We start from the raw sequence: 12221 nt of genomic DNA on the forward strand, positions 1-12221 counted from the left end.
GTCAACAACCACTATGCTGGAACAACAGTTGTTACTTTTCTTTTTCCCTTTAGCATATCTGCAGCAAAAATAATTTCACTTTTTGGTACCCATACTTGTATGGGTCCTTTGCATTTAGTTTTACATGTTTTCTCTTGCTTTGAGCCTTAGCCTTATAATAGGGTCTAGACTCATTCCAGACTTTTTGTTTATAAATTTTTTTCTTGAATAAGTTTTGACTTCTGATCCTCATGGAACCTTTGATTCAATAACCTTGAGTTCTGAATTCTTTAGAACCTCTGAATTGAGAGTCTTAGGTTCAAGTTTACTTGGAACTCTTGACCTTTGAGTCTGAGATTCTGATTTCTTCAGAACTTGTGAGTTATCCATCACAGGTTCTGATTTATTTAAAACTTTACAATTTTCAACAGCAGGCATAAAGTAAGCATTTAGCCCCTTTTGAGCAGTGCTTGAAGAAGAAGGATCTGATGGTTGTACAAAGATTTTAGTCCTTGTATTGTAAGGTTGTTGATGAAAACCAATACCATGTCCTTTGCTCTTACTTACACCATAGACCATAGATGCAAGTTTTGTTATGTTGAAGTCAGATATGACAAACTCTTGAAGAGTTGATTCATAGTTATCAAGAGGTTTGTTAGAAATATATTTTATTAAAGAAATTTGATCTCTTTCAAGTTTTCCAATCTTGTCTTTAGATAAGTTTAATTCATCTATTATAAGACCATGTTTCATTTTTATAATTTTCATATGCCTGGCTTTCTGCTGCCATTTTGCCATAAGATCTTGACATAAAGTAATTAAATCAGATTTAGAGAGTTTAGAAAGTACCTCTTTTGTGTCCTCTGAATCTGAGTCAGAACCAACTTCTGATTCTAAATCTGAGAATGTTGAAGCAAACAAAACTAGGTTGGCTTCTTCTTTACTTTTGTCAGCTTCTTCTTCGTCATCAAGTTCTTACCATGTTTCCATGAGACTTTTCTTGGATTTACTTATGAAGTTATTCTTTTGGAAGTTTTCCCTTTTGACCTTGTCCTTCTACAAATCAGGACAGTCAGCAAATAAATGATCAAGCTTCTTGCAGTTGAAGCAACCTTTCTTATCATCTTTATCACTTATAGAACTTCACCCTTTGAAGCCATCACTTTGTTGGTGTAATCCCTAGAGGCCAATACTTTTGGTACTTGTATCGAATTATTTATTAATAATAAAAGGCTTTTTCTTTATTACGTTTGTTTAATAGAGTCCCTAGAATAGCTAGTCTGTTTAATGTATCAAGTATGACTTAATCATGAGATCACATTAAACATAAGGACACTATTCTGAAAGTATCCGTAGTTGAGCTTTAGTGTGAAGTGGGATAACATTAAAGCATTAAGACTATTATGTTTGTAGACTGATGATCACATCTCATGGATCATGGATAAAGAGTTATCAAGTCTTAAACATAGGCATGAATATTAGGAGTAATATTTATACCGGATTGACCCGCTATGAGAATACTATATAGAAAGTTATGCAAAGTGTCATTAGTTATTCTCATGGTAATAATGGCGTGTACCACTCTTCGACCTGAAACCACTATGGACCCTAGATGTAGAGTCGAGTGCTTTATTGCTGATCAAACATTGTCCGTAACTGGATAACCATAAAGACAGTTGATGGGTACTCCACGAAGCATGCTGAGGGACATGAGTGACCTAGATGGAATTTTCCCATCCTGTATAACAGGATAAATGTCTATGGGCCCAATATTGAACTGGACAAGGATGACACGGTCTATGCCTTGTGTTCAATATAGACATAAGGGCAAAAGGGTAATTATACACATAAGTATTATCATAGAAGGAATTGTCAGATCACTTGACATTTTCGTGTCTTGGGTAGCAGTGATGTGTTGCTACATATCGCTCACTGTTTATTATGTTAAATACATGATTTAATATAATTGCCAACGCCACGAAAACCTACAGGGTCACACACAAAGGACGGATTGATGAGAGATAGAGTAACTAAGGAATACCGTAAGGTACGGTGCCCTTAAGTGAATTATAGAACATCGTAAGGTACGGTGTGCTTGAGTAGAATACGAAATATGGTAAAGTACCATGGGCTTAAGTGATTTTGGGCATATTATAAGATATGGGCCAAAATACACTTAAGTGGGCTTTTTAGCTTGAAGCCCACACAAGTGGTTCTATAAATAGAACCCTTGATCAGAAGCATTCAGCGCGGTTGCATTATTTTCGTTTTCTCACTCTCTCTCTCTCACTCAAAGCCTTCACTCGTACCAGCTAGCACTGAGATTGAAGGAACCCGTTCGTGTGGACTGAGTAGAGACGTTGTCATCGTTCAACGTTCGTGATCGCTCCGTGGATCTGCATCAAAGGTTTTGATTGTCACAAGAGATCTGCACCAAAGGTTTCAATCGTCACTAGAGGTAAATATTCTATCACTGATCATGACCATTCGTAAGGATCTCTAAAGGAGAAAATTTTAATTTCCGCTGCGTTTTGGACCGCAATTCTCCTTCAGTGGTATCAGAGCCACTTACGAAACCATGAATCGGATAGCTGTTTAATTTCTGTATTAATATGATTAAAAGATAGAATGAATCAATTAATTAAACGGGTAATTAAATTTGGCATCATGAGTGTACGAGTTGGATGATTGATGTTGACTATGCTTCGATACCGACATTAGTATGGTGAAGCAGCGATACATCGATCGTTCATAGGTTACGCAATTGAGACCGATCAACTTATATATGATATAAGTAATCCTAATGCAAAGTACGGTATATGTGATATACTGTTTCTGTTTCGTTCATTCAAACACTAAATGGTTGTTTTCCTTTGAGCGATCAATGGTCATTTGCTTCGGAATCCGACATTAGTATGGTGAAGCAATGACCTGTTGATCAATCATACTGAATCAACAATCGAGGTGTGTTTGACGGTCTGAAATTGGCGCATTAGGGTTGGTGACGGTGCAAGGGTTGTGCCGTCAAAAATTTGTGAATTTAGGGCTTTTGGAAGAGGTCTGTAGACTGTTTCAAAGTTCTGTTATTTTGGCCGCGTGAAGCTCGTGACGAGCGTAACAAGCTGAATGCGTGACGGTCGTAACAAGCCCGTGACGGTCGTAACAAGCCTGTGACGGTCGTCACATGCTTTGTGACGGTCGTCACACTCACAGATCCAAAATTGCCTGTGACGGTCATCACACGCCTGTGACGGTCGTCACACTCACAGAGTCAAAATTTTGGGGTTTCTGTTTTGTGACTACGCAAGGGCAGCGGAACCCCCGGCTAACTCTGCGTAGTGTGATCGGTCGCCGAAATTTATTTTGGTTTTAATTAATTAAAGGAATTAAAAATTAATAATAATAATAATGTGTTTGTTATTATTGCCTTGTTGTGATCAGTTATGGCCTTAGTCTTCCTTCATTTTGTTTTGGGTTTTTAAATACGACCTGCGTGTCGTGCCTCTCCTTTTAATCTCTTAATGTAACTTCTTTTCTCATCTCAATCCCTCGTATGTAAAACGAGTTTCTTATGTAATGTAATGATATGAAGAAAGAGAAGAATTCAATATCAAAAGAGGACAATGTTATGAAGAAAGAGAAGAATTCAATATCAATGGAGGACAACCTTGAAGATCTTGCTTGGAGAAGCTTAGATCGTTATTAGGTTAGCTTAGGTTCTCTCATTGGCTTGGGAGAACAATTGCGCAAGGGGCCATAACTGTTTCATTATGTATGTTGATGCATGTGTATGTATGTTGATGCATGTGTATGTATGTTGATGCATGTGATGTATGTTGTTGCATGTGAGAGACGATTTATATGATAAATAAGCCGGTGAGATCATAACGATTACAATTCCCTCAAATTAAATATTAAGTTTATGCTTTCCAAGTTTTAGCACTCATCAAGACTAGTATCGGATAATGTAGGTTTCGCCTACGCGAGGTGCATGTTCTATATTAGTAAGGTGCGATGGGATAATTGTAATATCCAACTGTTAAAACAATGGGTCAAACTTAACTAAACAAATTATGAGAATATTATATATGTTTGCTTTCCAAGTTTTAGCACTCATCAAGACTGGTATCGAATAATGTAGGTTTCGCCTACGTGAGGTGCATGTTTTGTTAAGGTGCGATGGGATAATTGTAATATCCAACTACTAAAACGATGAGTCAAACTTAATTATAATTTTCTTATATATGTTTAGAAGCAAGAGTTGGGAATAATCCATATGATGGATTGGAATAAAGAGTTATTCACCCAACTGAAATTTTCGAGAGTTGTATGAGATACAACTGGAAGGAGTTCCTACCTAAATAACCTAGTTTTGTGTAATCCGCCTACGCGGACTTAGAACGAAGTGAAATATGGATCTCGACCCACTAGAAAATCTTCCAACGGAATTTTCCGAATCAAATGATGAGGGTCATTTGTTTTGAGTAAAATAGTGGGAGCATATTTAATTAAAGGCCTAATTAAATATGTTATTGATACTTATGTTTTCATTAATTCTTATGTAGATTACCATGACAACAAACACCTCTAACAACATCTTGCGATCAATCCTTGACAAGGAAAAACTGTCTGGGACAAATTTCCTGGATTGGCACCGAAACCTGAGGATTGTCCTCAAACATGATAAAAAGCTGTATGTCTTGGAGACTCCTGTTCCTGAAGAGGAACCTCCTAGTTCTGCACCTAAGGCAGAAAGAGATGCTTATAAGAAGCATGTCGATGATGCCAATGAAACTGCTTGTCTCATGCTAGCTACCATGAACTCAGAATTGCAAAAGCAACATGAGAACATGGCAGCGTTCGATATGATCGAACACTTGAAGATGCTCTATCAAGAGCAAGCAAGGCATGAGAGGTTTGAAGTTTCAAAAGCCCTTTTTCAAAGCAAGTTAGCTGAGGGAGCCCCTGTAAGTCCCCATGTACTCAAGATGATTGGGTATGTGGAAAACCTTGAAAGGTTGGGTTTTCCCCTCGGAAAGGAACTTGCGACTGATTTGATCTTGCAATCGTTGCCAGATAGATTCAGTCAATTTATCCTAAATTTCAATATGAATGATATGGATAAATCTCTTCCTGAAATGCTAGGCATGTTAAGAACAGCTGAGCAGAATCTGAAGACAAAAGGGAAGTCCATTCTGATTATCAGAAATGGAAAGAGACAGAACAAAAGGCCCACCAAGCAGGGTGATAAAGGGAAAGGCAAGGAAATTGCCAAACCCAGACCCATTGTTGCTGCTTTGAAGCCTACTGGAGGCATAGCAAAGGCAGGCACCTGCTTCCATTGCGGTAAGACCGGACACTGGAAGAGAAACTGCCTAAAGTACCTGGAAGATACGAAGAATGGAGTAGAGACTTCAACTTCAGGTATTTTTGTTATTGAAATAAATTTATCTACTTCTGCATCATGGGTATTAGATACTGGATGCGGTTCTCACATTTGTACAAATGTGCAGGGGCTAAAAAGAAGTAGAGATTTGGCAAAAGGTGAAGTTGACCTACGAGTTGGCAATGGAGCAAAGGTTGCTGCTTTAGCCGTAGGAACTTATGTATTAACTTTACCTAGTGGTTTAATAATTCAGTTAGAGAACTGTTATTATGTACCTGCAATTAGCAAGAATATTATTTCCATTTCTTGTTTGGACAAGTTTGGTTTTTCATTTATAATAAAGAACAATTGTTGCTCAATTTATTTGAATGATATATTCTATGCTACTGCACAAATGAGCAATGGATTGTATGTCCTTGTTCTCGAAATGCCTATATATAACATTAATACTAAAAGGATGAAACCTAACGAGTTAAATCCAACTTACCTTTGGCATTGTCGATTAGGCCACATAAATGAGAAACACATTTCCAAACTCCATAAAGATGGACTCTTGGACTCTTTTGATTATGAATCATATGAGACATGCAGATCTTGTTTAATTGGAAAGATGATAAAGTCTCCATTCACAGAAAAAGGTGAAAGAGCGAATGATCTTTTGGGCCTAATACATACTGATGTATGTGGACCACTGAACATACCAGCCAGAGGAGGTTTCCAGTACTTCATCACATTTACTGATGATTTCAGTAGATATGGTTATGTGTATTTAATGAAACACAAATCAGAGTCCTTTGAAAAGTTCAAGGAATTCAAGAATGAAGTACAAAACCAACTAGGTAAGAATATTAAAACTCTTCGATCAGATCGAGGTGGTGAGTATTTAAGCCTAGAGTTTGATGACCATCTGAAAGAGTGTGGGATCCTATCCCAACTTACTCCTCCTGGAACACCCCAATGGAATGGTGTATCTGAGAGAAGAAATCGAACCCTGTTAGACATGGTCCGATCCATGATGAGTCACGCCGATCTTCCAAACTCCTTTTGGGGACATGCACTATTGACAGCAGCTTATACACTTAATCGTGTTCCATCCAAAAAGGTTGAGAAGACACCATATGAGATATGGAGTGGTAAGAAACCACATATGTCTTACATAAAGATTTGGGGTTGCGAGGTTTATGTGAAACGACAAATTTCCACTAAGCTTGAGCCCAAATCTGACAAATGCTTATTTGTGGGGTATCCTAAAGAAACAAGAGGGTATTACTTCTACAATCCTTCTGAGGGCAAAGTGTTTGTCGCTCGAACTGGAGTTTTCCTAGAAAAGGATTTTATTTCCAAAGGAACCAGTGGGAGGAAAATGGAGCTTGAAGAAATTCAGGAATCACAAAGTATAGATACACCTATGGAGGAATTAGAGCAGGAAACACAAGAAGTTGTGGAAGAGCAACCTGCTCAAGTAGAACAAGACCAGCGTAGGTCAAGCAGGATACGTCAATTACCTGAGAGATATGGATATCTCATAACTGATCAAGGTGATGTATTACTCATGGATCAAGATGAGCCTGTGACCTACCAAGAGGCCATAACTGGTCCCGAGTTTGAGAAGTGGCTAGAAGCCATGAAATCTGAAATGGATTCCATGTACACAAACCAAGTTTGGACCTTGGTAGAGCCTCATGTAGGAGTTAACCCTATAGGATGCAAGTGGGTCTTCAAAAAGAAGACTGACATGGATGGTAAGGTAAATACCTATAAGGAAAGACTGGTTGCAGAAGGATATAAACAAATTCATGGGATTGACTATGATGAAACCTTTTCACCAGTTGCAATGCTTAAATCTGTTCGGATTTTACTTGCTATCGCTGCATATCATGATTATGAAATATGGCAGATGGATGTCAAAACTGCTTTCCTTAATGGAAATCTTCTTGAGGATGTGTACATGACACAGCCTGAAGGATTTGACATACCAGAGGAAGCCCAAAAGATATGTAAGTTACAAAGATCAATCTATGGATTGAAGCAAGCTTCCAGAAGCTGGAATCTTCGTTTTGATGAAACAGTAAAACAATATGGATTCATCAAGAACGAAGATGAGCCTTGTGTCTACAAGAAGGTTAGTGGGAGCATGATCGTTTTCCTAGTATTATATGTAGATGACATATTACTCATTGGAAATGATATCCCTACCCTACAACAAGTAAAGTCTTGGTTAGGGAAATGCTTCTCTATGAAGGACCTAGGTGAAGCAGCCTATATATTAGGAATCAGAATCTATAGAGATAGATCACAAAAACTGCTTGGCCTAAGTCAGAGTACATACATAGACAAAGTGTTGAGACGCTTTAATATGCATGATTCCAAGAAAGGATTCATACCTATGCAACATGGCCTGTGTCTATCAAAAACACAATCCCCTTTAACTAAGGAAGAAAGGGATCGCATGAATAAGATTCCATATGCATCTGCAATAGGATCTATCATGTATGCCATGTTATGTACTCGACCAGATGTCTCATATGCTTTAAGTGCAACGAGTAGGTACCAATCTGATCCTGGTGATACTCACTGGGCAGCTGTCAAGAATATCCTTAAGTATTTAAGAAGGACTAAGGACTCATTCTTGATATATGGAGGTTAGGAAGAGTTGGCTGTAATTGGATACACCGATGCTAGCTTCCAGACAGATAAGGATGACTTTAGATCGCAATCTGGTTATGTGTTTTGCTTAAACGGTGGCGCTGTGAGCTGGAAAAGTTCAAAGCAAGATACAGTCGCTGATTCTACAACCGAGGCCGACTATATTGCTGCCTCAAGTGCAGCAAAGGAAACTGTTTGGATCAAAAAGTTCATTAGTGAACTTGGCATAGTTCCTAGCATTGTGGATCCCATTGGTCTCTACTGTGATAACAATGGTGCTATCGCACAAGCCAAAGAGCCTAGATCTCACCAACGATCCAAACACATACTTAGGCGTTATCATCTCATTCGAGAGATAATAGATAGAGGAGATGTGAAAATATGCAGAGTACCTACACTTGACAATATTGCTGACCCACTGACAAAGCCTCTTGCGCAGCAGAAGCATGATGGCCATACTAGATCTATGGGTATTAAGGGTATGCCTGATTGGCTCTAGTGCTAGTGGGAGATTGTTGGTGTAAGCCCTAGAGGCCAATACTTTTGGTACTTATATCGAATTATTTATTAATAATAAAAGGCTTTTTCTTTATTACGTTTGTTTAATAAAGTCCCTAGAATAGCTAGTTTGTTTAATGTATCAAGTATGACTTAATCATGAGATCACATTAAACATAAGGACACTATTCTTAAAGTATCCGTAGTCGAGCTTTAGTGTGAAGTGGGATAACATTAAAGCATTAAGACTATTATGTTTGTAGACTGATGATCACATCTCATGGATCATGGATAAAGAGTTATCAAGTCTTAAACATAGGCATGAATATTAGGAGTAATATTTATACCGGATTGACCCGCTATGAGAATACTATATAGAAAGTTATGCAAAGTGTCATAAGTTATTCTCATGGTGATAATGGTGTGTACCACTCTTCGACCTGAAACCACTATGGACCCTAGATGTAGAGTCGAGTGCTTTATTGCTGATCAAACGTTGTCCGTAACTGGATAACCATAAAGACAGTTGATGGGTACTCCACGAAGCATGCTGAGGGACATGAGTGACCTAGATGGAATTTGCCCATCCTGTATAACAGGATAAATGTCTATGGGCCCAATATTGAACTGGACAAGGATGACACGGTCTATGCCTTGTGCTCAATATAGACATAAGGGCAAAAGGGTAATTATACACATAAGTATTATCACAGAAGGAATTGTCAAATCACTTGACATTTTTGTGTCTTGGGTAGCAGTGATGTGTTGCTAGATACCGCTCACTGTTTATTATGTTAAATACATGATTTAATATAATTGCCAACGCCACGAAAACCTACAGGGTCACACACAAAGGACGGATTGATGAGAGATAGAGTAACTAAGGAATACCGTAAGGTACGGTGCCCTTAAGTGAATTATAGAACATCGTAAGGTACGGTGTGCTTGAGTAGAATACGAAATATGATAAAGTACCATGGGCTTAAGTGATTTTGGGCATATTATAAGATATGGGCCAAAATACACTTAAGTGGGCTTTTTAGCTTGAAGCCCACACAAGTGGTTCTATAAATAGAACCCTTGTGCAGAAGCATTCAGCGTGGTTGCATTATTTTCGTTTTCTCACTCTCTCTCTCTCACTCAAAGCCTTCACTCGTACCAGCTAGCACTGAGATTGAAGGAACCCGTTCGTGTGGACTGAGTAGAGACGTTGTCATCGTTCAACGTTCGTGATCGCTCCGTGGATCTGCATCAAAGGTTTTGATTGTCACAAGAGATCTGCACCAAAGGTTTCAATCGTCACAAGAGGTAAATATTCTATCACTGATCATGACCATTCGTAAGGATCTCTAAAGGAGAAAATTTTAATTTCCGCTGCATTTTGGACCGCAATTCTCCTTCACACTTCTACCAGAGAATATGTTATTCTTCTTGGCCAAGTTTTGGAATCTTTTGATGATGAAATCCATTTCATAATCATCAAATTCTTCATCGAAAGCTTCATCATTAGTGGCTTCTTTATGCACCTTAGTCTGAGAAGATTTCTCAGATCTTCCAAAAGATTTTAAAGCCAATGTTTTAAATTGCTTTACAGGCTCATCTCTATTTAGCTCCATTTCACGGCTTTGGAGATTGCTAACAAGACTTTCAAGACTTAACTTTTTAGCTTCTTGAATAGATGTAACTTTGGGTCTATATTTGGAAGGAAGACTCCTAAGAATGTTTTTGACATAATCCGATGTATGGTAGCTCTTTTTCAAGACTTGAAGTTTGGTCACAAGAAAATGAAATCTTGAGAACATAGTTTCAATGTTCTCATCGTCTTTCATTCTGAATAACTCATTGCTGAACTAGAAGATTTGTTTTAGCTTCTTGAACTTGTTGATTACCTTCATATGTAACACATAAAGATTTAAAGATAGTTTTGGTAGTTGACTTATCAATAATCTTTATGTACTCAGAATGAGGCACTGCATCAACAAGAGTGCATCTCACTCTATGATGTTTTCTATATATCTTTTTCTAAGAAGGAGTGAGAGACTTTCTATCAAAAACTATTCTAACACCATTTACTTGAATGTCAATGCCATCTTCCAAGATATCCCATAACTCATCATCCAGACCAATGATGTGAGTGTACATCTTACTTTTCCACCATTCAAATTTAGTAGAGTCTCCATTGAATGTTGGTGGTCTAGAAATATAGTTGTTTTAACCAAATGTACTTTGATCATGGTTATTATTACCGCGAGGAGTACCACCACTAGGGCTAGTTATTTTAGGACCATCATCCATGATGAATGATGTATTTTTCTCAAGAGCTTTTATGCACCACTATTAAGTGTTATATTACAGATTAAGCTCTAATGCCAACTGAAGGTGAAAAAAATACACAAGAAGGGGGGTGAATTATGTATGTTACTTCTTTTAAAACTTATGATAAACCAGCTTCAGAATCTGAACAAGTTCAGAGTCTGAACACAAGTTTAGTTTTCAGCAGAATGATAAAAAAAATAGAAGCAAAAGTAAAGAACATACAAAGTTTATCGTGGTTTCCTCTCCTAAACTGAGAATAGTTCAGTCCCCTTGTCTAATAAGAGATTTTCACTATAATCAAACTAATTACAACTTTTCTCAATCAAACCAGAAAGAGACTTCAACTGCTCAATCAATCCAGAAAGAGACTTATGCTCAAGCAATCCTGCAAGAGACTTCTGCTCAGTCACACCAGAAAGAGACTTCACTGCTCAAGCACAGAGACAAGAGACTTCACTAATCAAGCAACCTTGCAAGAGACTTCCTCTACTTTAAACAAACAATTTAGTAGAAATAATTACAACTATACTTTGATACATAATCATAAGTATAAAAGTATTACAACAATCATAATGATTCTTAACACTTAAGATTTATAAGATATACAAAGATAAGAAATCTTTAAAGTTTGTACGAATAAACATATGAAACTTTAGCTCTAAGTTTATACTGAATGTGTTATATTAAGATGTTTGATGATTGTTTTTTTCCTTTAAATCTTCATCTCCCTTTTATAGAGGCAGAAAAAAAGTTGTTTTGGAAAGTTGATTGCACATGTGATCTTTTAAAATGCAGCAGCTCCAAGAGAGAGACATTCAGAGATGAATCCTGTTATGATCTTCAACCAGAGAGTAATAGCACAATCCACTGCATCTTTATCAAACTAGGAATAAACCATGCGAGAGGGAGAACTAGAGAATTCACATAAGCTTTTCTTGAGCCTTGCATTAAGGGACTCTAGTTGACTATTTCCTAAGTCTGATGTTGACAAGATAGGTCTGCTATAACGACAAAGTATGGATCAGAGGCTGAGCTTTTCAAGCTAAGGTCTCTAGAGTCTGGGCTGTCACCAGAGACAAAAGACCATGATTAGAGTCTGAACCTTCAGAGTCATCAGATTCTTATCCATCTGAATCTGACACTTCCAGCTTGTCAACAAATGCTTTAAGCAGGGTCATTTATGAGTAAGCTTTAAGCTTTATCAAGTGACGTAATCATCTCCCCTAGACTTGATCTTGAGAGTATCGAGTAATACTTAAAAAAAATTAGTAAGTTAAGCTCAGGAACCATACAACGAACATTGGAATGAAGCGATTAGTTTTCCTTTCAAACACGAACAAATATTTAAGCGATTATTCCCCAAGCTAAACTGAGATTTTATACATACTTATCTCAA

The 12221-nt window shown here is 37.6% G+C and overlaps 1 protein-coding gene across 1 annotated transcript; it reads right to left on the bottom strand.

Moving 5' to 3' along the window:
* Window positions 1–228: 228 nt before the first annotated feature.
* LOC127131326 (uncharacterized) lies at window positions 229–10338 on the bottom strand. Its single transcript, XM_051060249.1, has 2 exons — window positions 9897–10338; window positions 229–953 (listed from the first exon to the last, which is right to left on the bottom strand). Exons 1-2 carry the CDS (start codon window positions 10336–10338, stop codon window positions 229–231), a joined length of 1167 nt encoding a protein of 388 aa, XP_050916206.1.
* Between the last annotated feature and the right edge of the window lie 1883 nt (window positions 10339–12221).

The sequence above is a fragment of the Lathyrus oleraceus genome, chromosome 3, assembly GCF_024323335.1.
Source record: "Lathyrus oleraceus cultivar Zhongwan6 chromosome 3, CAAS_Psat_ZW6_1.0, whole genome shotgun sequence".
In the NCBI taxonomy this organism is placed as follows: Eukaryota; Viridiplantae; Streptophyta; class Magnoliopsida; order Fabales; family Fabaceae; genus Lathyrus; species Lathyrus oleraceus.

Coding starts and splice junctions, on each gene's coding strand:
- LOC127131326 (XM_051060249.1), bottom strand. CDS start 10,338: ATGAAAGACGATGAGAACATTGAAACTATGTTCTCAAGATTTCATTTT. Junction 954..9,896: donor AAGTGTGAAGGAGAATTGCG/GTCCAAAATGCA, acceptor AAACATGGTAAG/AACTTGATGACGAAGAAGAA.